This window comes from Octopus bimaculoides, chromosome 3 (genome assembly GCF_046866305.1).
Source record: "Octopus bimaculoides isolate indiv1 chromosome 3, ASM4686630v1, whole genome shotgun sequence".
In the NCBI taxonomy this organism is placed as follows: domain Eukaryota; kingdom Metazoa; phylum Mollusca; class Cephalopoda; order Octopoda; family Octopodidae; genus Octopus; species Octopus bimaculoides.
In genome coordinates this window covers 702,725-729,862 of record NC_142930.1, presented here as the reverse complement: position 1 = coordinate 729,862, position 27,138 = coordinate 702,725, and the positions used below count along the sequence as shown (strand labels likewise).

The following is a 27,138-nucleotide window of genomic DNA, read 5'->3' as shown; positions in this document are numbered from 1 at the left end:
AATAGATACCAGAGTAGCAAAGATCACAAAATGACTGTGGTGTAACTCCTGTTTATGAGGTAGAAACTCTCTGTTATTTTGGGTACTTGAGTATATATATAAATTTAGTAAATGGAGTGAAACGCATATGTTAAATGAATTCTTTTATTTCCATTTAACATATTGTTATTTTCATTTAACATTTGCGTTTTACTCCATTTACTAAATTTATATATATATATATATATATAACGGTTTCCTTAATATATATATATATATATATTAAGGAGGACACCGTTCTCTAGCTCATGTCATGCTACTGGATGTACTGCGTGAGAGGCCAGAACACATAAGTCTAACGTGGTCTACTCCACGTTAGACTTATGGTAGGACGAGGTCACTATTGAATTTTGATGTTTTCTTCCTGGATAGGAATAAGTTCGGGGTTAAAATGCAGTTCGGCGGTTTAAAAATAAATGTGACCGGAAGTGATGACAGTGACATCCCATAATGTCATGTAAACAATCCACAGTTCTTCGACGGGTGCCATTGCCATCACGCACCATTTTCTGCCGGCTCTTTCTGTACACCTCAATAACCATTACCAGTTATCACATTGCCCACATGTAACCGTGGCAGCTAACATACGTCGACGTGAAATGGTCCTTCAGGTCTTCGTTGCCAAATACAGTACATAAGACTACCTCAGCTGTTATTTCTGTAATATTTGAGATATTGCTCGAAGGTACGACTACACACAAAGGCGGCAGAATGGAATGTAAAGAAAATTAAGGGGTTTTATTAGGTCTCTTTTTGAACTTATCGACTCCCACAGTCGTCACATCCAACCATTTCGCTGTCATTTTTAACTTCCCCACTAAACTGTCAACCAATTTCTGTGCAGCAGATGTGTCGCCGATATATGAAGATGAAGTCTTTCTGTGACCGACTCCTTTGACCCTTTTGGAACTCGAACCAAGTTGAGATTGTTACTGTCAGTAAATCCTTCCAGGTAAAAATACTCATTTTCTCAATAGAATTATTTTTTAAAATAAGGTTTCTTGAAGAAGATATGCATTACTGTTCGTTTCTATAATTGCTTAGAAGGAGGCGACAAAAGCTGGCAGAATCTTGAGATCATCGGTTAAAATGCTTTGCGGCAGAGTTGTTAGAGTTGTTTTATTTTCTGAGTTCAAAATCTACTGAGGACATATTTACCTTTTATCACTCCCCTATCAATGAAATAATATCGACTACTCCTCTCCTTAAAATTGCTGGCCTTGTGCCGCAGTCGGAAACCATTATTGTTGCTTAGGTCCAAGTCGCCCCTATTCAAGTCGTTCTACGACCAAAGACGTTCCCGCTGTAACCCTACCATATTTTATTCAAACAGTAAACTTAAGACTACATTAGTCAATATATATATATATATATATATATATATATATATATTGTATTTCTTAAGATGGTAGAGAATGACCTGAGTGAGATTTGGCTGCTACTTTTAGCAAGTAATGAAACCCAGAATCCCGTCCCTAGATTCATCTGGGACTATCGACAGGAAGAGGTCCAGCTTTGATTTAAAAACCTCTACATCTACTTTGTGCAGGTTCCTCAGGCTCTTTGGGAGAGTATTAAAAAGCTGTGGGCCCCTGAAACCCAAACTGTTGCAGTAACTGGTCCTGAAGCGCGATGGCATTGCTGGGATCTTTGGCACTATGCAGTGTCGTCCCGTTCTGGCATTGGTGTAGCTTTCTGTGTTTCTATTGTTTGTGGCCGCCATTTTTATGAATTAACCGATTGTTTGTTGGGTTAGAGAGAGTCCATCCAACACCACCAACGTTACACCTGTCAAATAATCTAAAGTGCCTAAACACATCATACATATGTTCCAACTTCCCTCTAACTACATGGTCCAGTTCTTCCTCCCTTGAACGTCAGCTTTTCTGGAATTCTCCTTGTTCATGTCATTCCTGCAGATGTTGGCTTATAACTGTTGGCACTTTTTGGTTATCTCACCCCCATTAAAAAGTTGGGTTAATGTGACAAGAGATTGGATTAAAAGAGTTAGATCCTTTTTGATTCAATACTTCAACACATTGGGGACGTTTGGCCCCCTCAATAGGAATCGTATGATTTGTTATAAAGATGTTATCAGATTCAATACGATGTTTAATTTTTTCAGTTTTCGTGTTTATTAATTTTAGTTAATGTTTACATCTTGACCCGGAAATGACCCCCCCCCCCCCTACTGGAATGGGTGTAAAAAAATGTGTAGGAAACGAATATGGAAAAAAAAAATGCGCGCAAAGCAACGGGAGGGTGGGGAGAGGACCTTGGAAAATTCATTAGGTCCGAGCTTTTCCCCCATAACTTTTAGGAAAATGGTTTTTTCTCAATGAAATTTTCTAGAAATACTTTTCAAACGGCCATTACGATTATAAAGAAATTTGTGAGGAAAATCTTTTCCAAGAGGATGGGGAGAGGACGTCGGAAAATTTCCCAAATCCGAGTGTTTCCTCGTTATATTCTGAAACCACATTCAACTTTCTACAGATATCCTAACGTAGTAGTAGTTGTACCACTACCCATTTTCAATAATTTTTAATGTTTTGGCTTCAATTTTGTTTCATTTTCAATTATTTTTACGCTTTATTAACCCTTCGTCATAATTGTCATCCACTCGTTATTACCTTCACTTTCCCTCTATATATATCTATCTATATATATATATATATATATATATATATTTAAACAACTTCTATCTCATTCCAGGGAGAAAAACTAGAGGTAGTCGATAGCTTCCGCTATCTGGGTGACCAAGTTAGTAGTGGGGGTGGGTGCGCTGAAAGTGTAACTGCTAGAATAAGAATAGCCTGGGCCAAGTTTAGAGAGCTCTTACCTCTGCTGGCGACAAAGGGACTCTCACTCAGAGTAAAAGGCAGACTGTATGACGCATGTGTACGAACAACCATGCTACATGGCAGTGAAACATGGGCTGTGACTGCTGAGGACATGCGTAAGCTCGCAAGGAATGAAGCCAGTATCCTCCGCTGGATGTGTAATGTAAATGTGCATACCCATCAGAGTGTAAGTATCTTGATAGAAAAGCTGAACATAAGAAGCATCAGTTGTGGTGTGCAAGAGAGATGATTGCGCTGGTTTGGACATGTGGTGAGAATGAATGAGGATAGCTGCGTGAAAAAGTGCCACTCCCTGACAGTTGAGGGAACCCGTGGAAGAGGTAGGCCAAGGAAGAGCTGGGCTGAGGTGGTGAGGCAAGACCTTCGAACATTGGGCCTCACCGAGGCGATGACTACTGACCGAGACCTTTGGAGGTGTGCTGTGCGTGGGAAGACCCGGCAAGCCAAGTGAGATCGTTGCCAGGGCCCCTGGACTGGCTCTTGTGCAGGTGGCATATAAGATGTACCATCCTGAGCGTGACCGTTGCCAGTACCGCCTGACTGGCCTTGTAGGGTTTTCGAGCGAGATCATTGCCAGTGCCCCTGGACTGGCTCTTGTGCGGGTGGCACATAAAAGACACCATTTCGAGCGTGGCCGTTTTCGTGCGGGTGACACGTAAAAGCACCCACTACACTCTCTGAGTGGTTGGCGTTAGGAAGGGCATCCAGCTGTAGAAACTCTGCCAAATTAGATTGGAGCCTGGTGTTGCCATCCGGTTTCACCAGTCCTCAGTCAAATCGTCCAACCCATGCTAGCATGGAAAGCGGACGTTAAACGATGATGATGATGATGATATATATATATATATACATATATACACACATATATACACACACATACACATATACACATATATATACAGTTACGAGGGAAAAAAACTTGGATCTTGTGAATTCTCCGACATACAATGGAGTTGTTGGATTTTCCCCACAAATTACTTTATAACCGTAATGTATGCCGTTTGAAAGGTATTTCTATAAAATTTCATTGAAAAAACCCCATTTTCCTAAAAGTTATGAGGGAAAAACTTGGATTTTGTGAATTTCCCGAAGACCCCCCCCCCCCCCCCCCGCTGCTTAGCGCGCATTTTTTTTTTATATTCATTTCCTACACATTTTTTTTACACCCATTCCAGTATTTTTTTTTGGGGGGGGGTTCATTTCTGGGTTTCAGTTTTCATGTTTATTAATTTTTTTCATTTTTTTTTTTTCTTTTATTGAGGGTTAAACAATTCTTTTAGTTGAGGGTGATGACCAAAAGTACTGATATTTCTTGTAAAACGGAAGAAATAACTCAATTTTTTTAATGGGGGTGAGATAACCAAAAAGTACCTAACTGTTTAAGTGCAACAAAAACAATATTGGTTTTGCCAGACTTGAAGACACTTCAAAGGCATTGACTCTAAGGCCCTTCAATTCTAGTCTTTGCTTCCACACCTGAAACTTCTCTAGTTCTGATAGTGACTCAGCAATTAGGGCAAGGTCATCAGCATAGAGGAGCTCCCAATGGCATCCTGTCTTGAATTCCTCTGTTATTGCCTGGAGGATTATGATAAGAGGGGGCTGAGGACTGATCCTTGGTGGACCCCTACCACTACCCGGAATTCTTCACTGTACTCATTGCCAACCCTCACCTTACTGACAGCATCCCTGAAAATGGCTTGTACAGCTCTCACTAACCATTCATCTATCCCTAGTTTCCACATTGATCACCAGATAAAGGATCAAGACAACCCTGTCAAAAGCTTTCTCCATGTCAACGAAAATCAGGTACAGAGGTTTATCTTTGGCTAGGTATTTCTCCTGCAGCTGTCTTACTAGAAATATAGCATCAGTGGTGCTTTTCCCTGGCACAAACCCAAACTTCATCTCATCTAAACTGACTCTCTCCCTAATTAGTTGAGCTATGACCCTCTCCGTGACCTTCATTACCTGATCCAACAACTTGATACCTCTGTAATTATTAGTGTCTAAAGCATCACCTTTACCTTTGTAGCAGTTGACTATGGTGCTGCTACACCAGTCATTGGGTATGACTCCTTCGTGTATCACCTGGTTCGTAATACGGGTGACTAGGCTACAGCCGACACTGCATATATATATATTATTTTAAAATCTGTTTTCCAAGCTGGCTTGGGTTGGATTGTTTGACAAATGCTTGCCCGTGTTCCATTGGCATAGTTTCCACGGGCGGATGCCCTTCCTAGCACCAACCACTTTACAGAGTGTATTGAGTGGTTCTTACACAGCACCAGCACGTACACACACACGTGTGTATGTGTGTGTGTGTGTGTGTGTGTGTCACCATTATTTAACACCTGTCTTCCATGGTAGCATGGGTTGGAGCTGGCAAGCCAGAGGCCTGCACCAACCACTTCACTGTCTGTTTTGGCATGGTTTCTGTGGCTGGATGCCCTTCCTCATGCCAACCACCTGACAGAGTGGACTAGGTGCTTTTTTATGTGGCACCAGCACAGTTGGAATTACCAAGTAACTCACAAGACAAAGACCCTTTGGGAAGGGTAGGTGGAGGAGAGGTTAGTGTGTAACAGAGGGACAGAAACAGGGGTCTTGCCGAAGAGATACAGGGTTGCCCCAGTCAGAGGGAGAGAGCAAGAGAAAAATGGGTGAGAGAAAGATGGTGCCAGGGCATACCCTCAAGATATGGGGGTGGTAGAGTATTTCCATGGGTGTATGAGTGGGGAGTTCACATGAATGCAAAGGGGAACGCAGTGACTAAGTGAAACCTAGGTTTATAGAGGAGGGAACAACAGGAGAGCAATGATACACTGGGGGGCAGGGCAGTGAAGACAGGAATGGGGACGGGAAGATAAGTATGCTGCATAAAAAATACATCCATGCAGATGTGGCCATGGTAAGAAGCTTGCTTTCCAAGCACACGATTCCAGGTTCAGTCCCTTTGTTTGGCACTTTGAGCCAATCAAAGCCTTGTGAGTGGATTTGGTAGATGAAACCTGACAAAAACTGGATGTATATATATATATATAAATAAATAATCAACACAGATATCCAGAGGTAATGCAGGTGAACAAGGATATCCATTACTTCTGGATATCCTTGTTGCAATAATTAGCTTTTATTTATTCACAAAATTCAGCTAATTTTTTTGTATCTCTATAAATTCTTACTTAGCTGATATAAAACTATACTGGTATATTCACTACTTATTAAAAAAATGCTTAGATTATAATTTTATTAATATATGTTCTTTTACCTCAAATACTCCTTTATTAATACCAGTATATACCAATCAATATTCACAGATACCATCTGATGAGTTAGTATTTAAGTGTACGATATATATAAATATTAAACTATTTCTGGATAATTTCTTTTCCTCCCTCTATTGTGGTAAAAGTTTGATATATACTCAAAAGTATTCATAAATTTCTATCCTTTTGTTATAATATTCTTAATAGCCCTAAACTTTATCTGTATACAATATAGCAACATTGTTTAAAATATTTAACTATAATACTATGTGATAAGACTCCCCCCTGTTTCATTATCAATGGTCTGCTAGTGGGTGACTCCCTTAATTGTCAGCCAACATCTTGTTTAAAGTTGTTTTTTTTTTTACCAAACCTCATGATATTGCTTCTAATAAATCTTGATTTTTATGACTATACCAACTATGATTTCTGTCTGCTCCCTCAGCCCTACCCCTCACAGATACTGGCCTTTATTCTCTCAGCCTTTGATATACAAGGATTTGATAAACTAGTCTATAAATTAAAACTGACCCCCCCAAAAAAACAAATAAAATCAGTGACAGGCAGAGTCTTCTTGATAATTTAGTAACTTCTATGCTGAAGTAGAGGCAACATGTTCTTTGTCTATCTCCTTAACTTCTTGGAGATTTTAGGGATAATTATACTGTGTTCATCTGTTCTAATTTTAATTAAATTCTATGTCTTTGTGCAGCTGAGGATTGCTCTGCATTTTAAATTGATGTAATGATTGCATTGTTCAATTAAATGGAGTTGCATGAAACGATCGTACTGCACTACATCTGGATATCCTTGTTGCTTATTTTGATTCTAATCACCTTATTTTGAAATTGTATGGATAACACCATACTAAATTCTGGTGCCTCAACTTAAGTACCATATTCATCTGAATCTATATATATGTATGTGTATCTCCTTGTCTTGCCATTCTGGAAATGAGTGTTGCCATCTTGTAAGCAGTGTCATTCATTTCCAATATTGTACAAGAACATCCCTGGCCATGGGAAAATATTAACTTCCTTGGAAACTGGTAAGGGTTGACAACAGGAAAGGCATCCTCAAGTAGAAAATCTACATCAACAAATTCTGTCCTTTCCATGCAAGTATGGAAAAGTGGGGATTAAACAATGTTGATATCCATACTCTCTCCATCATTTGTAAGACTGACAAATGATATATGGTGAGAGGGAGATTAGATATATCTCTTCATAATTGAAGATGGTAGGATATAATTTGAGAGAAATTTGGCTGTTATATCTAGCTGCTCTGCACAGGCCTTCTCTTGTTGGCTCACTCCTTATTGTTGTATCTTCTTTGATCAGTTGTTGTCAAACAAAACTTGATGGAAGGCATTCTGGTCAGTGTTTAAAGACTGCTGAAATTGTCATGACTGTTCAGTTTGTTCAATATAGCCTTCGTTTACGGTGGTAAGGTGTGATCTATGAGAGATTTGTTATTTCCAGCAATTTGAACAACTGTGTCTCAGCTCCCCATTGAACAAAATTATCTGTCAATAGATCATATCCTCAGAATCGGTGATTTGAAGTAACAAGGAAGTTAGTTTCTCACTTCATTCAAGTGGTTACTTTTAGAGACAGAGTGTGTTCTTACTTACATAGGGAGGGTGATAGGAGAGGATTTTTGGCTAAATCTTTATTATTAGACTAGCAACACCTGTGGAAATTCCTACATTATTTTCAATTGGAAACCCCTTTCAGTTCTCCTGGATAGGGGCTGCAATTGAAGGAGCACGACTTTCCCATTCTTTCAGAGATTCATTTATGTATCTAAGAGCTTTGTGATGATTATAGAGAATATTCATGTCACCACTGCTGTAACTTTCAACCGTATGTTTACAGCTTTATTGATGCTCTCTCTCTTTCATTTTATATTCTACCTTCGAGCGTGTATATATATATATATATATATATATATATATATATATATTTTCTATAGTTTCAGCTTAGAGCTGCGGCCATGCTGATGCACCGCCGTTTTGGTACACTTTTATTACTGAGATCCTCCTCCAATATGTGGCACTTGGTGAAGAATGGAGTTTGATTTAGCAACCCTCATTTGCACCTCTTGCCGTGAGGTAGATTCATCTGGGACTATCGACAGGAAGAGGTCCAGCTTTGATTTTAAAACCTCTACATCTACTTTGTGCAGGTTCCTCAGGCTCTTTGGGAGAGTATTAAAAAGCTGTGGGCCCCTGAAACCCAAACTGTTGCAGTAACTGGTCTTGAATCGCAATGGCATTGCTGGGATCTTTGGCACTATGCAGTGTCGTCCCGTTCTGGCATTGGTATAGCTTTCAATGCCAAAATTTGGCACAATTCCTTCCAGGATCTTCCAAATGTATATTATTGCATACCTCTCCCGCCTTCTCTCCAGGGAGTAGAGTCTTAGCTGTTTCAGCCTTTCCCAGTAGCTGAGCAGTTGCAAAGAGACAATCTTCTTTGTGAATCTTCTCTGGATTGCTTCAAGGTCCGCTGTTAATTTCACACTGCTGGGTGACCACAGCTGTGAGCAGTAATCCAGGCGGCTGAGGACAAATGTCTTCCAGAGGACCATCATGGCTTCCTTATCTCTGGTTCTGAATGTTCTCAGGATCCATCCAGCCAATCGTCTGCACTTTGTCACCATCCTGGTTATGTGCACTTGGAAAGAGGCATCATCACTCATGTCGATACCCAGGTCTCTCACTGATTTAGGCTCTGGGATTGAAATTCCCTGCGGACCAGTGTACTCTGTAAGTTTCATATTCAGTTTTGGACGTTGGTAGCGCAGGGCTTGGAATTTTTCAGCATTAAACTGCATATTATTATCCTCAGCCCATCTGTAAATTGAGTCCAACTCCTGCTGCAGATGTGCAACATCACTGGAGTTCTATATTTTCTGTGAAACTTTCGTATCGTCTGCGTAGCTTGCAAGGGTGGCTATCCGGGCACTTGAGGTCATATCTGAGAGGGCGGTCACCCAGCAGTGTGAAATTAACAGCAGACCTTGAAGCAATCCAGAGAAGATTCACACACACACACACATATATATATATATATATATATATATATATATATATATATATACACACACACTTTATTTGAAGCAGCAGAAATATAACAAAAGACTGTTACTCGGAGTTTCGCGTTCCCGTTCATTGGACAGTTATGAACGGGAACGTGAAACTCTGAGTAACAGTCTTATGTTATATTTCTGCTGCTTTAAATAAAACATATTACTCTACCTCTGGTATTTGAGTACTCTTTTTTCCACCTTGTTGCACATTTATGTGCTTACTCCAGTATATATATATCTCGCCAGAAATAGGGAAAGAGGGCGGCTTATAAATGCCAAAACCTACCCTGGCGAAGAATGTACCCCACAACATAGATTAGTAGTTAGCGACTTTGGGATCAAGGCAAAATGGGTGCCCAGAATTAGACAGGCTTGGAGAAGAAGGGTGTGGAAGCTTAAAGACCCTGCAAACGGACAGAGACTTAGAGACAAGTTACTTGAAGCATTTAACGAAATAGAAGGGGATATAGCATCATACAACGTGGAAGACAATTGGAGATTTCTGCGGGACAACCTGTTGAAAGCCACCGACTAGATTTGTGGGTGGTGTAAGGTCCCCTCCCGACCCAGAGTAACGTGGTGGTGGAACAAGGAGGTAAACAGGGCTATTAGACAAAAGAAACAGGCTTGGAAGGACTGGAAGAACGGTGGTAGCAGGGAATTGTACCAATGTGCCAGAAGGGAGGCTAGGCGACAGGTTTATTTAGCCAGAGGGGAAGCAGATAAGGAAAGATTTGCCAATGTTCTGCGCCGTTAGGACCAAAGACTCGAGGTATTTCGTGTTGCAAGACAGTGTAGGAGAGAGAATAGTGATGTTGTAGGAGAGAAATGTGTTCGCATGGATGATGGTACGCTTGCATTAAATGAGGATGCAAAGAAAGAGGTCTGGAGATGCCACTACGATCGTTGCCAGTGCCCCTGGACTGGTTCTTGTGCGGGTGGCACATGAGATGCACCATTTTGAGCGTGGCCGTTGCCAGTACCGCCTGACTGGCTCCTGTAGGATTTTCGAGCGAGATCGTTGCCAGTGCCCCTGGACTGGCTTGTGCGGGTGGCACATAAAAGACACCATTTCGAGCGTGGCCGTTTTCGTGCGGGTGACACGTAAAAGCACCCACTACACTCTCTGAGTGGTTGGCGTTAGGAAGGGCATCCAGCTGTAGAAACTCTGCCAAATCAGACTGGAGCCTGGTGTTGCCATCCGGTTTCACCAGTCCTCAGTCAAATCGTCCAACCCATGCTAGCATGGAAAGCGGACGTTAAACGATGATGATGATGATGATGATGATATATATATGCGAGTAAAAATAAATACAAAAAAGGTGTTTTTTTTGTATGATTGTGTATAGAGGAATATATTATTTTGTTTAAAAGAGTTCCAACACTGTCTGTTTTTTTATGTTTTATTTATATTCCTGCAGAACCAATGTGGGGTATAGAATATGGAATATACAATATATAATATAAAATAAAATAAAATAAAAATGGTTGGCACCATGAAAGAAAGTATTGAATGTAGATGAAATATTGAGTGTTCAATATAAAGGATCAAATATATAAATATAAATATAAATATATAAAGGCGACTCGAGTTTCAGGGCTATTTCCCTTCGTTATGGCCAGTATGACAGACTTTAACAGACTGTTATATATATATATATATTTATATTTATATATTTGATCCTTTATATTGAACACTCAATATTTCATCTACATTCAATACTTACTTTTATGGTGCCATCCATTTTTATTTTATTTTATTTTATATTATATTATATATTCCATACCCCACATTGGTTCTGCAGGAATATAAATAAAACATAAAAAAACAAACAGTGTTGGAACTCTTTTAAACAAAATAATATATATATATTCAAGAGTGTCTTCACCTCTCCTCTGAGTCACATGCAGATAAAGAACCCAGCTGATTTCTTTGACAATAGCACTCAGCAGAAGGGGACTGCATCCATTACCTACATCGACATTGAAGAGGAAGATGTGATAGCTGCCATAAATGAAATGAGCTCAAATTCGGCAACTGGCCCCGATGGTTTCCCAGCTGTCCTCTTAAAGTCGTGTAAACAAGAATTAGCAGGACCACTCCGGATACTCTTCCAGAGTTTCCTTCATCATCATCATCATCATCATCGTTTAACGTCTGCTTTCCATGCTAGCATGGGTTGGACGATTTGACTGAGGACTGGTGAAACCGGATGGCAACACCAGGCTCCAAAATGGTAAACTTCCCAAAAAGCTGAAGGAAGGCACCATATGTCCTATCCATAAAGGTGGAAGCAGAGCAGAGGCTGGAAACTACAGGCCCATCTCTCTGACTTCACATATTAGCAAAGTCATGGAACGAATTGTCAGAAGGAGATTGATTGCGTTCCTAGAAGAAAATGACTTGCTGAATGAGACCCAGCATGGTTTCCGTCCAGGTAAAAGCTGCCTCACGCAGCTCTTGCAGCATTATGACTGGGTCCTGAAGCAGCTACTTGACCATTCAAATGTTGATGTGATATATCTCGACTTTGCAAAAGCCTTTGACAAAGTTGATCTTGGCTTGATATGTCACAAGCTGCGAAACCTTGGCATAGCTGGTAAATTAGGAGAGTGGCTGCATGACTTCCTGAATAGTAGAAGTCAGACAGTTGCAGCCAATGGAGAACTATCTAGGGAAACACAAATATTGAGCGGTGTTCCTCAGGGAACTGTTCTGGGGCCACTACTGTTCATAGTGGCCCTTCTGGACATGCCCACGGTCACTCGGAGAGCCACTGTCACTAGCTATGCTGATGACACAAAGATATCTCAGGCAATAAAGAATCCTGATGATATTGTAAGCCTGCAGAATGACCTAAATGCAATATATGAGTGGGCAGAGCAAAATAATATGCAGTTCAATGCAAAAAAATTTCAAGTACTGCGCTACAAGACCACAAGTACCTCCCAACTGGCATACACAGGGCCTGGAGGTACTGCAATCCCAGAACCACAAACAGTTAGAGATCTGGGCATCAACATGTGTAGTGATGCATCATTTCACATGCACATTATCAAGTTGACAGCAAGGTGCAGACAACTGGCGGGGTGGATACTGAGGACTTTCCGTACAAGGGATCAAAAAGTCATGTTGATTCTATGGAAGACATTTGTTCTGAGCCGCCTAGACTATTGCTCTCAGTTGTGGTCACCACACAGTGTTAAGCGGACAGCAGAACTCGAGGCAATTCAGCGGCACTATACAAAAAAGATCGCCACAGTCCAACAGATGAACTACAGGGAGCGACTGAAGGCACTAGGTCTCTACTCCCTGGAGCGCAGGCGGGAGAGATATGTAATAATATACATATGGAAAATACTGGTGCCAAACTTTGGTATCAAGTACTACAGGAATGCCCGCACGGGTCGCCACTGCATGGTGCCAAAGGTACCGTCCACTGCATCTCACATAAGAACGAGATACTGCAGCAGCCTCGGTTTCAGAGGACCTCAGCTCTTCAATGCTCTGCCAAAACATTTGAGAGACATGCAAGACATGGATGCGGAGGTCTTCAAGACAAAACTTGACGCTTTCCTCTCCACGATACCAGACGAACTAATGGCTCGTAATGAGACGCAGTTTAGGGCAGCTGTGTCAAATTCTCTTATACACCAGATGTGCCATCAAAACTCTTGATTGGACCATGTCAGGTGGGGGAGAAGAGCCATGCAAGGAACGTGAAAATCACGGTGGTGCACCAGCATGACCGCAGCCACTTGGCTGAAACACATAAATAAATAAATAAATATATATATATATATATATATATATATACGTATATATATATATATACGTATATATATATATATACGTATATATATATATATACGTATATATATATATATACGTATATATATATATATACGTATATATATATATATACGTATATATATATATATATATACGTATATATATATATATATATATATATACGTATATATATATATATATATACGTATATATATATATATATATACGTATATATATATATATATACATATATATATATATATATATATATATATATACATATATATATATATACGTATATATATATATATATACGTATATATATATATATATACGTATATATATATATATATATACGTATATATATATATATACGTATATATATATATATACGTATATATATATATACGTATGCCAGTACCGCCTGACTGGCTCCTGTAGGATTTTCGAGCGAGATCGTTGCCAGTGCCCCTGGACTGGCTTGTGCGGGTGGCACATAAAAGACACCATTTCGAGCGTGGCCGTTTTCGTGCGGGTGACACGTAAAAGCACCCACTACACTCTCTGAGTGGTTGGCGTTAGGAAGGGCATCCAGCTGTAGAAACTCTGCCAAATCAGACTGGAGCCTGGTGTTGCCATCCGGTTTCACCAGTCCTCAGTCAAATCGTCCAACCCATGCTAGCATGGAAAGCGGACGTTAAACGATGATGATATATATACGTATATATATATATGTATATATATATATATGTATATATATATATGTATATATATATATGTATATATATGTATATATATATATGTATATATATGTATATATATATGTATATATATATATGTATATATATATATATGTATATATCATCATCATCGTTTAACGTCCGCTTTCCATGCTAGCATGGGTTGGACGATTTGACTGAGGACTGGTGAAACCGGATGGCAACACCAGGCTCCAGTCTGATTTGGCAGAGTTTCTACAGCTGGATGCCCTTCCTAACGCCAACCACTCAGAGAGTGTAGTGGGTGCTTTTACGTGTCACCCGCACGAAAACGGCCACGCTCGAAATGGTGTCTTTTATGTGCCACCCGCACAAGCCAGTCCAGGGGCACTGGCAACGATCTCGCTCGAAAATCCTACAGGAGCCAGTCAGGCGGTACTGGCAACGGCCACGCTCAAAATGGTGCATCTCATGTGCCACCCGCACAAGAACCAGTCCAGGGGCACTGGCAACGATCTTACTTGGCTTGCCGGGTCTTCTCACGCACAGCCCATTTCCAAAGGTCTCGGTCCGTAGTCATCGCCTCGGTGAGGCCCAATGTACGAAGGTCTTGCCTCACCACCTCAGCCCAGGTCTTCCTGGGCCTACCTCTTCCACGGGTTCCCTCAACTGTTAGGGTGTGGCACTTTTTCACGCAGCTATCCTCCTCCATTCTCACCACATGTCCATACCAGCGCAATCGTCTCTCTTGCACGCCACAACTGATGCTTCTAATGTTCAGCTTTTCTCTCAAGATACTTACACTCTGACGGGTATTCACATTGACATTACACATCCAACGGAGCATACTGGCTTCATTCCTTGCGAGCTTACGTATGTCCTCAGCAGTTACAGCCCATGTTTCACTGCCATGTAGCATGGTTGTTCGTACGCATGCGTCATACAGTCTGCCTTTTACTCTGAGTGAGAGTCCCTTTGTCGCCAGCAGGGGTAAGAGCTCTCTAAACTTTGCCCAGGCTATTCTTATTCTAGCAGCTACACTTTCAGCGCACCCACCCCCACTACTAACTTGGTCGCCCAGATAGCGGAAGCTATCGACTACCTCTAGTTTTTCACCCTGGAATGAGATAGAAGTTGTTTCCTGTTTGTTTGCAGTCTTTATTGCACCTGAACATCTGCCACAAACAAAAACTAACTTGCTAGTTAACCTGCCTTTGATGTTGCTGCACCTCTTATGTGTCCATAGCTTGCACCGGGTACATCTTATAGAGTTACTACCTACTCCTTTTCTACATACTGAGCAGGGCCATCTACCTGAAGGGGTTTGTGTTTTATCTACCTTCCTACTTATTAGGATTTTGGTTTTAGCTAGGTTGACTCTAAGGCCCTTCAATTCTAGACCTTGCTTCCACACCTGAAACTTCTCCTCTAGTTCTGATAGTGACTCCGCAATTAGGGCAAGGTCATCAGCATAGAGGAGCTCCCAGGGGCAACCTGTCTTGAACTCCTCTGTGATTGCCTGGAGGACTATGGTAAATAATAGGGGGCTGAGGACGGAACCTTGGTGGACCCCTACCTCTACCCGGAATTCATTGCTGTACTCATTTCCAACCCTCACCTTACTGGCAGCATCTCTGTACATGGCTCGCACAGCTCTCACTAACCATTCTTCTATCCCAAGTTTCCTCATTGACCACCAGATAAGGGATCGGGGGACCCTGTCAAAGGCTTTCTCCATGTCAACGAAAGCCAGGTACAGAGGTTTATCCTTAGCTAGGTATTTCTCTTGCAACTGTCTCACTAGAAATAAGGCATCAGTAGTGCTTTTACCTGGCACGAACCCAAACTGCATCTCATCTAAATTGATTCGCTCCCTAATTAGTTGGGCTATGACCCTCTCTGTAACTTTCATAACCTGATCTAACAGCTTGATGCCTCTGTAATTATTTGTATCTAAAGCGTCCCCTTTACCTTTGTAGCAGTTGACTATGATGCTGCTACACCAGTCATTGGGTATGACTCCTTCGTGTATCACCTGGTTCGTAATACGGGTGACTAGGCTATAGCCAACACTGCCAGATATTTTGAGCATCTCTGCAGTGATTCCTGATGGGCCGGGGGCTTTCCCGGTCTTCATACTCTTAATTGCTTTATCTACCCTGGTACTATCAACTCGGATAGCTGGTCCCTCTATTGGGTCGACATACGGCAGGCTCTCTTTCTCCCATTCATTCTCTTTATTATATATATATATATACGTATATGTATATATATATATATATATATATATATATATATATATATATACATCATCATCGTTTAACGTCCGCTTTCCATGCTAGCATGGGTTGGACGATTTGACTGAGGACTGGTGAAACCGGATGGCAACACCAGGCTCCAATCTAATTTGGCAGAGTTTCTACAGCTGGATGCCCTTCCTAACGCCAACCACTCAGAGAGTGTAGTGGGTGCTTTTACGTGTCAGCTGCACGAAAACGGCCACGCTCGAAATGTTGTCTTTTATGTGCCACCTGCACAAGCCAGTCCAGGGGCACTGGCAACGATCTCGCTCGAAAATCCTACGGGAGCCAGTCAGGCGGTACTGGCAACGGCCACGCTCAAAATGGTGCATCTCATGTGCCACCCGCACAAGAACCAGTCCAGGGGCACTGGCAACGATCTTACTTGGCTTGCCGGGTCTTCTCACGCACAGCACATTTCCAAAGGTCTCGGTCAGTAGTCATCGCCTTGGTGAGGCCCAATGTACGAAATATATATATATATATATATATATATATATATATATATATACACATATATATACACACGTATATATATATTTTTTATTTTTTTATTTATGGGTTTCAGCCAAGTGGCTGTGGTCATGCTGGAGCACCACCGTGATTTTCTGTCTTTGTGCTTTGCTCTCTTCACGTTCCTTGCATGGCTCTTCTCCTGCACCTGATATAGTCCAATCAAGAGTTTTGATGCCACATCTGGTGTATAAGAGAATTTGACATAGCTGCCCTAAACTGCGTCTCATTACGAGCCATTGGTTCGTCTGGTATCGTGGAGAGGAAAGCGTCGAGTTTTGTCTTGAAGACTTCCACATCCGTGTCTTGCAGGTCTCTCAAATGTTTTGGCAGGGCATTGAAGAGCTGAGGTCCTCTGGAACCGACGTTGCTGCAATATCTTGTTCTTATGTGAGATGCAGTGGACGGCACTTTTGGCACCATGCAGTGGCGACCCGTGCGGGCATTCCTGTAGTACTTGATGCCAAAGTTCGGCACCAGTCCTTCCAGTATTTTCCATATGTATATTATTACATATCTCTCCCGCCTGCGTTCCAGGGAGTAGAGACCTAGTGCCTGCAATCGCTTCCTGTAGTTTATCTGCTGGACCGTGGCGATCTTTTTTGTGTATATATATATATATATATATATATATATATATATACACGTGTATATATATATATTCGTGTATATATATATACACATATATATAAGCAATGATAAATCTCTGAACGAGGTATAAATAGTAACTGCACGACAACATGAAGTATATTTGCCACTTAAATGTGGCTAAACCCTAAGGGTGAATGTTACTGTTGCTTTTAGCCCCAGGAGAACATCTCCTCCAGCTGGCTATTGACACACATCTGTGTCCTGTCTATTTACAAAGGGAAGTCATCCCTCCCATCTTGATTATGTGATACGCACGGACAAGTTTCTGGGTATTAACCCTTCATCAGCGTACGGCAATCACCGATCTTCGATGCAAATACAGACAGGACTGAGGACTCCAGTTTGGATGCCCTTCTGAGCGCCAGCCACTCCTAGAGTGTAGTGGGTATGAATATATATATATATATATAAAGCGAAACCTTGATGGCACCTGTCCCATTGGAGCACTAAGAGCACTGTCCGAGCATGATCGTTGCCAGAGAAACCGTCTGGCACGTAAATAGCACCATTTGAGTTGATTATATCAATTCCAAAGTCCAAGTTGATTTCAGTGACATTTGAACTCTGAACATAAGTCATTTGTCCAGTGCAGCAACAATTCTGCCAGTTTGCTGCCTTAATAACAACAACAATTATAATAGATTTAAAATGATTTTATTTTTACAATAGAAAAGAAAATATAGTTTTTGTAATTATTTTGTATTTGGTTTCACTTTTTCCATTAATTAATATCTTATTAATTTGTTTTAAAGACAATAAGTTTACTTTCAGCAAAAGATGTCAAGTTTTTGGGTAACTATTTACATAGAAGGGGTGCACATGCAAGTAAGGTATGTGTCGATGCAGATTTAAGGCAGTGCTTTTGATGTCTAATGTAATAACCCAGTGAAATCAAATGAAGGCCAAAGAAAATTATCAAAGCGTGTAGGAATTCTACCAAAACATCATGCAACATTGTAGATTAACTGAAACTATTGTTTTCAGGGACATAAAAGACTGATATATATATGAATATTATTTGAAAGTAAAAGAAAACAGTATGACTGGGGCGGCGGCGTGTATGTGTATATATATTTTCGTTTTACAAGGAAAAAGCCAACTACTTCAAAGTTTTGGTTTGCTCACCTTTGACAATGGTAAAGCAATGGTAAAGCAATGGTAGCAACTTTGAAGTCACTTGTCAAGCCTTTTGTTTCCTTGTAAAACATGTTTTCTAAAAAAAAAGTACTGAGTAAGTCCTTCAGTTTAATAAATTGTTTTTATAACTTGACATCTATATAAAATAAAATGTGTATGTCTAATCTTCAATTGAAAGATAAAGAGATGTTAAATAGGAAATAAATAGTAGAAGGCAACTGTTGGTAGAGAGATAGAGGTTTTGATTTTTTGCTTTGGCAGGTTTGAATTTTCAAGACGAAGTACTCGCTACTGACTTGTACTTGGTGAAGATGTCATATAAGACACGCAATGTTGCTATCAGGTCACAATTGACAATGTCTGAAAGTTTAAAAGAAAGAAAAACATTTTAGAATAGGAATTACACACACACACACAAAGTCAATAATAAAGAATATGCAGGGCATGGTTGTGGGGGGGTTAAGAAGCGTGCTTCCCAAGCACAGGCCAGTGGCATGGTCCCTTTGGACAAGTGTCTTCTTCTGTAGCGCCAGATTGACCAATGTCTTGTGAGTAGATGGAAACAGAAAGAAGCCCCTTGTATATACAAGGGTGATAAATCACAAGAACAACTGATGGAATCAGTTCAATAAAAGGAATGATTGACTGAAACCTGTTGTTATTGATCTTTCTTTGACTAAGTATAAAATCAGTTTCTTTAGAAAAGTACAGATTTAAAATACTAACCCCAGTATATTACTGATATCCAGCTGATTGACCCAATAGGACAACTAATGCAGTAGTGAGCCTAGTTCAATTTACAGGGAAGTATTTTATGTGGTATTCTAAGTGTTTTAGCCATTTCTCCAGATTTAATGGTTATTACTATTCTATGTTATCTGTAAAACAAAATTTCACAAATAAAAATGTTTTAATGGCTTTAAGCTCTTGGCTATGTCATCCAATGATCAATATTATGTTCTGTACTCACTGCTTTATTCTGAAGCATATGGATCTTAGTACTGATATACTATTTCCACTTCGGGTATGTTAACTGCTGGTGTCATGTAGCTGATGTTAGGAAGGGCATCCAACCACAGAAACCATGCTGAAGCCGACAGTGTTGCCCGGCGTGCCCCCCCCCCCCAACCACATGCCAAATGATGATATATATCAAATTTTATCTCCCAATGCCACGTTGAGTACTCATTCTCATTCTTCGACGTATTGCAGGAATCAATAGAAAGTCAATTTAATTTTGTAGCAATAAACAAAACAGGCTTAGAATTGTATTAAGTTGTCTGTTGAAAAGAACTGAAGAAATGCAGTTCTAAATTTGTTTTAATGACCCCCATTTTCTATGCTTAAAGGGTCGGAGAAAATTCACTGAGGCTGATTTTCTACAACCACATTCCCCTTCCTGTTTTGTTCATGGTTAAACAGGTTTTCATGGGAAATAAATGATAGCATTTTTACAACGGTGATGCTTTTCTGAGCTTCCTAGGTTGGTGGTCCCTTCTCGCCCAAACACTCAATCCCTAGGCCCTTAACTAAATCCACTGTTGTAATTTTTCTCTCTGTATCATTAAAGTGTGTATATGAGGGCATAGCGTTGTGCAAATGCATGTCTCATTTGCTGTTGTGTGTTAATGTGTCTTTTGCTCATCTATAGATAGGGAGTTTGTGTTGGTGAAAGGGAGTCCCAGTGCACTTAGGTAATGTGGTCGTACTTCTTACAAACTAAGCGAAAAAAAAAAGCTACAATCGAGATTGTTTTTGAAAATATTAAAAGCTTCTGACAGATGCTAATCAATTATTTGCACAATATATCGTCTGCAGGTTAAGCAAATCATGCAGATACTTCGATGGATGAAAATTGTGAGCAATGCAGAACAATAAAATTGACAACGACTATAGCAGCAACAACAACAACTAGTTGCTACTTAGTTCTACTAATTAAGAAAACTACTTCTAAATGATTATTACAAGTAACTTAAGAATAGTAACATTTTATTAAGTATAGAAATCTGACAATATAAAATGTCCTTAACATAAGCAAGTAACAGCGAGCAAGCAACAAAGAATCTCTAATAAGATGACATTGCAGGTCACAAAACGAAGAAGATAATTATTTATAGTAGACTTTTTTTTTTCTTTTTTTTATTCTGATGCAGGAACGGATATGAAAATGTCAGCAGAAAGAATAAATGATATATTGTATTCTTTTTTAGAACTCATACCATCAAGAAGATAACAAAGAACTGAGGTAGCAATGCAAGTGTATTCCAAACAGGTTTGGGTTTTGTTTTTATTGTCTGCAGTTTATTACTTTACTTTGGTTTTTGTTTATTTTGCTTTTAACAATTCTGGCTTTGGTGGTTAAATAAGATGAAATTTCAGATGCTGCAGACAGACAGGTTTGAACATGAATGATCAGTTTTTGAAGGATGGGGGAGGTGGAGGAGAGGTCAATTAGTAACTAACAGTAATAAACAGGGTGAAAGATAATGGTTCTTTTTAGCAGAGGACTGAGTTGTGTAGTATTAGACATAATAGGAGGTGGGGGGTGGGGGTGACAACAGATGATAGTTAAGAATACAACAAACAAAGCAAAGACTAGATGTGACTGCAATAGAAGACAACTATTTGAAGAAGCTGCTCTGTCTGTTAGAAATAGCAGCCAAGTCTAAAAAAATGGAAGGACATAATGGTAATAAAAGACTGACTGGGTGGTCATGGTAGGAAATGAATAAATGGCTCTACTGCTTGGTCAAATCTGACCATTATTTAATCCTGAGTTGCACTTTAATAATGGGTACAGTTTTGGTTGGAGAATGCAAAACTAGGAAGCGACAAGCTTTTGCATTTACAGTTCCCTTAATTGGCAGAAACTTGTGGGGGGGGGGGGGGATCACTCATGCACCTTGCAGGTAACTTATGCTGACCTTTTAACAGGTAGGATTTCAAATGAAATTCTTCCTGCTAAAGGGTACTCGTGAGTTCAAAGGATTAAGCTGCAATCTAAACTGTCACCTCTGGGATAACCTGCATGTGTCAGATCATTTAATGTCCGTTTTCCATGCTGGTATGGGTTGGATGGGTTGACAGGAGGAAGGCAAGCTGAATTGTATGCTTTTGCATGGCTTCTATGGGGGGGATGCCCTTCCTAATGCCAACCACTTTACATGGTGTACTGGGTGCTTTTCACATGTGTGAGCATGAATCTCTTACTTTGTTTCAGTTAATGGACTTCAGCCATGCTGGAGCACCACCTTGAAGGCTTTCAGTCAAACAAATGGGGATCCAAAGACTTGGATTTTTTTAAAAAGTCTACTTATTCTATAACAGCTACAGGGACATGCACAAACCAACACCAATTGTCAAGTAGTGGAGCAAGGACAAAAACAGACATGCCTATATGACAGGCTTTCACCCAGATGTAAAGCAGTACAACTTGTAGCATGGTCAGGTTGTCGATGGCTAAAACTGACAACCCAACCGAATCTACTTGGTGAGGAGGTTGGTTTTTGTTGGACACCCTGCAGGATGGAAATGAAAACCTGTTGAAGGGCAGGTGAACACAGGTGAGTCAACGGCAACTCATAGAAGGAAAACTGATGTAACAGCTGCAATTTTGATTGTGTCCAATGATGAAGGAGGCACAGGCATCACTCTATTGTGTGTTGCATACTACGGCTGGCTGTAAGTGAGAAAGACAAAACACTTCTCTGAACATCTTCTGCAAGAGGTGCCCATCATTGCCACATCAATGCAAAAGTGTCAAGCCTCTAGCAAGACTGGAAATCCACAGCTGTGCAGCTTGTGTTTAAAAGAACAGTCGACTGAGAGCATAGTTTGCAATCAAGTTGCAATAATCATGTATGCATGTTTTTTTCTTTACTAGTTTCAGTTACTGGTCTATGGCCATGCTAGAGCACAGCCATTATACTGCTCTACAACTTAGTTTATCAAAAGACAATGTTTGAATTTTTTCTCCTTTTCCAACATAAAAAAAAAAGATGCAACTCACTGCACCAAATAATGCTAATCGACACACATGTATATGGGACATCTTTGTTTAGCTTTTATCTGCCAAATCCCCTTCCGAAGGCTTTGGTTGGCTGGGGGCTGCAATAGAAGGCACTTGCCCAAGGTGCCATACTGTGGGAGTGAACTCCAAACCACTTAGTTGGGAAGTGAACTTCTTAACCACGCCTATTATATATATATATATATATATATATATATATATATATATATATATATGTATATAATATTGATAAAGGAAATGGAGGATGGGTTGAGTAGGAATCTTTATTCCTCACAACGGTTGTTTCAACCCATCCTGCATCTGTCTCATGAAACGATTGTCGTGCTGAATAAAGGATTCATACTAAATCCATCTTCTGTTTCCTTTATTAATTACAGACTCAACAAACACTGCAGATTTCCTGATGTAGATCCAATGAAAATTATATCGTAATGGTGGATGGTATCAGGTAGCTCAAATGGTGAATGTGCTTTAATTGACACACTAACACCTGAAGTCCAAGTATGAGTGGTTGGCGTTAGGAAGGGCATCCAGCTGTAGAAACTCTGCCAAATTAGATTGGAGCCTGGTGTTGCCATCCGGTTTCACCAGTCCTCAGTCAAATCGTCCAACCCATGCTAGCATGGAAAGCAGACGTTAAACGATGATGATATATATATATATATATATATATATATATATATACACATACATGATATGTAGAGAGAGAGAGATATTTAAATTAACAACAAAATAGTTTCATTTTTCACATAATTTGCGTTTGTATTTTTGTTAATATCTATTAATAAAATAGATTGCTGCAATTGTGCATTAGAAATAACTTGAGGGACGGATATCAACAAAAATCTACAGAGTAAGAGGGGTGGGGGGCAAGGGAGTGTGTGTGTACGTGCATGCATATAAAAATGGTGCATCTGAAAGTAAGTGGAGAATCTAACCAACTGAAGTAGAAAAGAAAGAATTAGCAAAGATGAAGTTTGTTTCAAAACCAAAACAGCTCTTGGAATAATGTTGTTTCAGAATTCAAGTCAAAAACAGAGCAGAATGAAGTAAAGAAGACATCTGTAAAGTGAATTAGAACTTCATGATTGTCTGATATTCACCATGGGAATTAAGTGCAGGATAACTAAATGAATTTAAGGAATAGATTCTGAGTTATGGAGTCACAATGGGAGCTGGCAGCATGAAAAAAGTATCCAAGAAAGATTTCTGATTGGATTAAACCAGCAGAATGTCTTAAGAAGAATCAGGAAAAACTGTAGAAATATCTAATCTGTTCATAGGGAGTAATTAGCATGGTAATTATGTCTTAACGAAGAGATCTTCTCTCACACTGCATCGGTATATTCAAACAACTACCTGACACTAAGGAATTATGTCACTGCTGCTGCCACCTAGAATTGAGAAGCCTATATAGGTTGTCATTTAATCTGCTAGAAATAGTAGCCAAATCATACATCCCAACCCCATCAAATTCTTTTTTTCTTTCTTAATTACTGAGTCTATGGAAGGGGCAGAGCCCACAAACTTTACAGGTCTCTTGTAATGATTTGTTTAAACTGTTATAGTCAATACCTGTAAGAAGAATGTTCTGGAGATGAAGGATTGGGTACAGAGGGGGGGGGGGCTAGCCAATTTTGAGAAACAGGTGCCGTTATATTATCAATATTAGTGGGAGAGAAAAAGGAAAGATGAGAAGAAGCTGGAGTGTTCTAAAGACAAAATGACTGGAATAAGAGGTCTGCTGCAAGAGAAACATTAACGACTATTTGGTACGCACACAACAAAGGAGCATCAACAGGGTTATATGACTGGCTAGAAATAGCAACCAAATCTCTTTCAAATTAAATCTTACAAAAGGATACATCAGGTAATGTTGTGTTCTTTTTTTTAAAGAGAGAACAGATGGGATGGTCACCGTCAGAATACTTCTTTTACAGTGATTGTAAAGAAGGGAAAGGAAGGATTCTATACAGCCTTCACCATATTAATAATCCCAGAACATAGTTTTCAGCTAGGACCACAGCATGATGGAAGTTTGATTCATAATTACAAGACTCTACGTTCACTCCCACTGCTTGGCATTCTTGGTAAAAAGTGAAAACAGCAAAGTCATGTTTACATTCCCTGTCGAGAATACATCCTGTTTTGGGGTTTGTGAAGTTTAAGGAGATTGAAAAAAAAACATTCCTCACTTGACAAATAGGGATGGAGACAGGAAGGGCATCTAGTTATAAATAAATTACTGTCTCAACTATTCATCTAACCCATACAGGCATGGAAAAACTGACATATGACGAATGAATAAATATATAGACACAGACACATGCATATAATGCGAAGACACTTGATCCTTGCTCACCTTCAACTCTTGCTGATGGTTTCTGTAGACCGGCATCTTGCATTAATTCAAAGGCAAATTGCACATTGTGCACCTGAAATGAAGAAAATTATTGATTAATCAGTATGATCAGAAGAGCCAATAAATGGCAATAGATCACCGAGCAGAAAAAAAAAAAAAAATAAAGGATTGAAGATAACTGGGAGTAACAGAGATTACACACCGAGGAAGGTTTGGATGTTAAATAGGGGTGGTTTGATTAAAGATGCTTTCATAATATATCACACTGACAATATGTTTTCAATTAAACTAATCTGCATTATCTTCTCTTTTAGTATTAACCCCTTCGATTTGAACTTTGTCATCAATTGGTAGCAACTTTTCTAATAACCATTAAACAAAACATTGATATTTCTGTTTTGAAAACAGTTATATAAACTTTGGCAATGCATAACATTACAGTAATGAACCAATCAAAAGAGTTCATTGCAAAGAAATACAGAAATAAATAATTCTCAAAAGGTGCCAGTAAAAAAAAAAGAGAGAAAGAAAAGAAAAGAAAAAGAGGGTGATATTGAATGTGAGAGTTGAGAAGGTAGAAAAAGGAAGAAGTTGCCAAATTTGAGGTATAAAAGAGTGAGTCATGAATCTGTCAGATGAGAAGGAGGGAGAAAGGGAGCCAATCTTCATGGTTGGCTTGTTAGCAAGAAATAGCTCTTTGTTAGCCATTTTAGCTTTGACAGTTTGACCCCTATTGTAACATTTAGGTTCTAATAATTAAGAAAAATTCTAAAATATATTTAACAGGAGGCTGTAAGAGCATCAGGGATAACCTTTCCACCCACTTTCCCAGGCTTGTATCAGGCAGATGGAATTTCAAAAACCAGATTTTCTACAGCCAGGATGCCTGTTGCCAACACTCATTTCTATTCCGTGCAATATTTTCCCAAGCCTGGATACAAAGGACATGCTTTTAAGATGGTGACAATCGTTTGTCACTCTTACACGAAGGCAACGGGACACAAACACCCGCCACACCCATAAGATGGGCTTCCACACAAGTTTCCGTCAACCGAATCCACTCACAAGGTTTTGCTCAACCTAAAACTATAGTAGAAGACACTTGGCCAAGGTGCCATGCAGTAGGACTGAGATTAGACGGAACAAGTTCTTACCTATCGTAATCATACGCCTAATTACTTCTGATTTGAAAGTAATTAAAAAATTCTTTCTCTTCCTTCGTGTCACATTGATTACAGGTATTTAAAAGTTTTTACTCCTTCAGGACATATTTACTTGTAAGAACATTACAGTTCAACTTGGCTGGGGTGAAGGGCAGTCCTGTGTGTATGTGTGGGGGGGGACAATGTAATTGACTGAGCCCTTGAAAATGATTACAATCCAATCACTGGAAAAAAAAAAAGACTCTCCAGGAAAAGCTGCAGAAATTTTACTTTTTGTAAATCTCGTATCTTCTTATTTCTATATCCTGTTGTGCTTCTTACTCGATACATTTAAACAGCCCCCCCCCCCCCACCGACCAGTTTTGTCTCTCTCCTTGGTGCCATCTTTCCGTATCACTCACCTGCCATTCTCAGTATCATCCCATACCATCCACATCTCAGATCAGCCATCACCCCACCCCCAACCACCACCTGTGTTCACTCTCTATTCCTTCCTATATACCTTGGATCTCCACCCACCCCCTTTTATCCTCCTGTTTTTCACTTCCTCCTCCCAGACCCACTCCTATTTCCTTCACTACTGACCATGTCACCCCCTCTCCCCTGTTCAGGGCATCACCTCTAGCCCCACCCACCATTTCTTTCTATCCATCTGTCACTCATACTCTTGTGACTGTATCTGTTCCTCTGTTCCTATCCCCTCTCCCCTTTACCTGTTCCTCAATCCTCATTCCCTTGTACCTTCAGGGTACACCTTGACACCTTCTCTCCTTTTCCAGCTGGGGCAGCCATCTATCTCCTTGTTCCAAACCCCCTCTCCACCATACACACACCTGGCACATAAAGCCATCTCTCCTACAAATCAGGGCTCATCTCGTCTTGCAAGCTGCTTGGCACTCTTGCTTCTGCCAGTCACATATGTACTGCAAAGCAGTTGGTGTTAGGGAGGGAATCAAGATACAGAAACCCTAACCAGATCATTGCAGCTTGACACAGTTCAATCCCTGTCAAACCATCCCACCCCCAACACGGCATGGATTGGAGGTGCTAAAGGAGGAGGAGGAGGAGGATTAGACATCTCAGTGTTACCTGTTGTTGTTGTTGTATATAAAAAGAGAAAAACATAAGGTGGCAGAAACGGTAGCATGCTGGGCAAAATGTTCTGAGTTCAAATTCAGCCAAGACCAACTTTGAGGTCAATA

General features: G+C 40.1%; 1 protein-coding gene and 1 long non-coding RNA gene across 3 annotated transcripts in view; one reads left to right on the top strand and one right to left on the bottom strand.

Moving 5' to 3' along the window:
- Positions 1–856: 856 nt before the first annotated feature.
- Positions 857–25,694, top strand: LOC106874690 (uncharacterized). The gene is made up of 3 exons (XR_001410034.3): positions 857–991; positions 20,592–20,653; positions 25,560–25,694. It is a non-coding gene; the product is annotated as an uncharacterized LOC106874690 (long non-coding RNA).
- LOC106874672 (alpha-parvin-like) overlaps positions 17,883–27,138 on the bottom strand; it is a 109,195-nt gene continuing 99,939 nt past the window's right edge. For both annotated transcript variants that reach the window (XM_014922472.3, XM_014922481.3), the window contains 2 exons: positions 24,774–24,846; positions 17,883–18,741 (listed from right to left, as the gene is read on the bottom strand). In XM_014922472.3, coding sequence (XP_014777958.1) covers positions 18,653–18,741; positions 24,774–24,846 — 162 coding nt within the window. In that variant the 3' untranslated portion in view covers positions 17,883–18,652. The remainder of the gene's footprint in view (positions 18,742–24,773; positions 24,847–27,138) is intronic.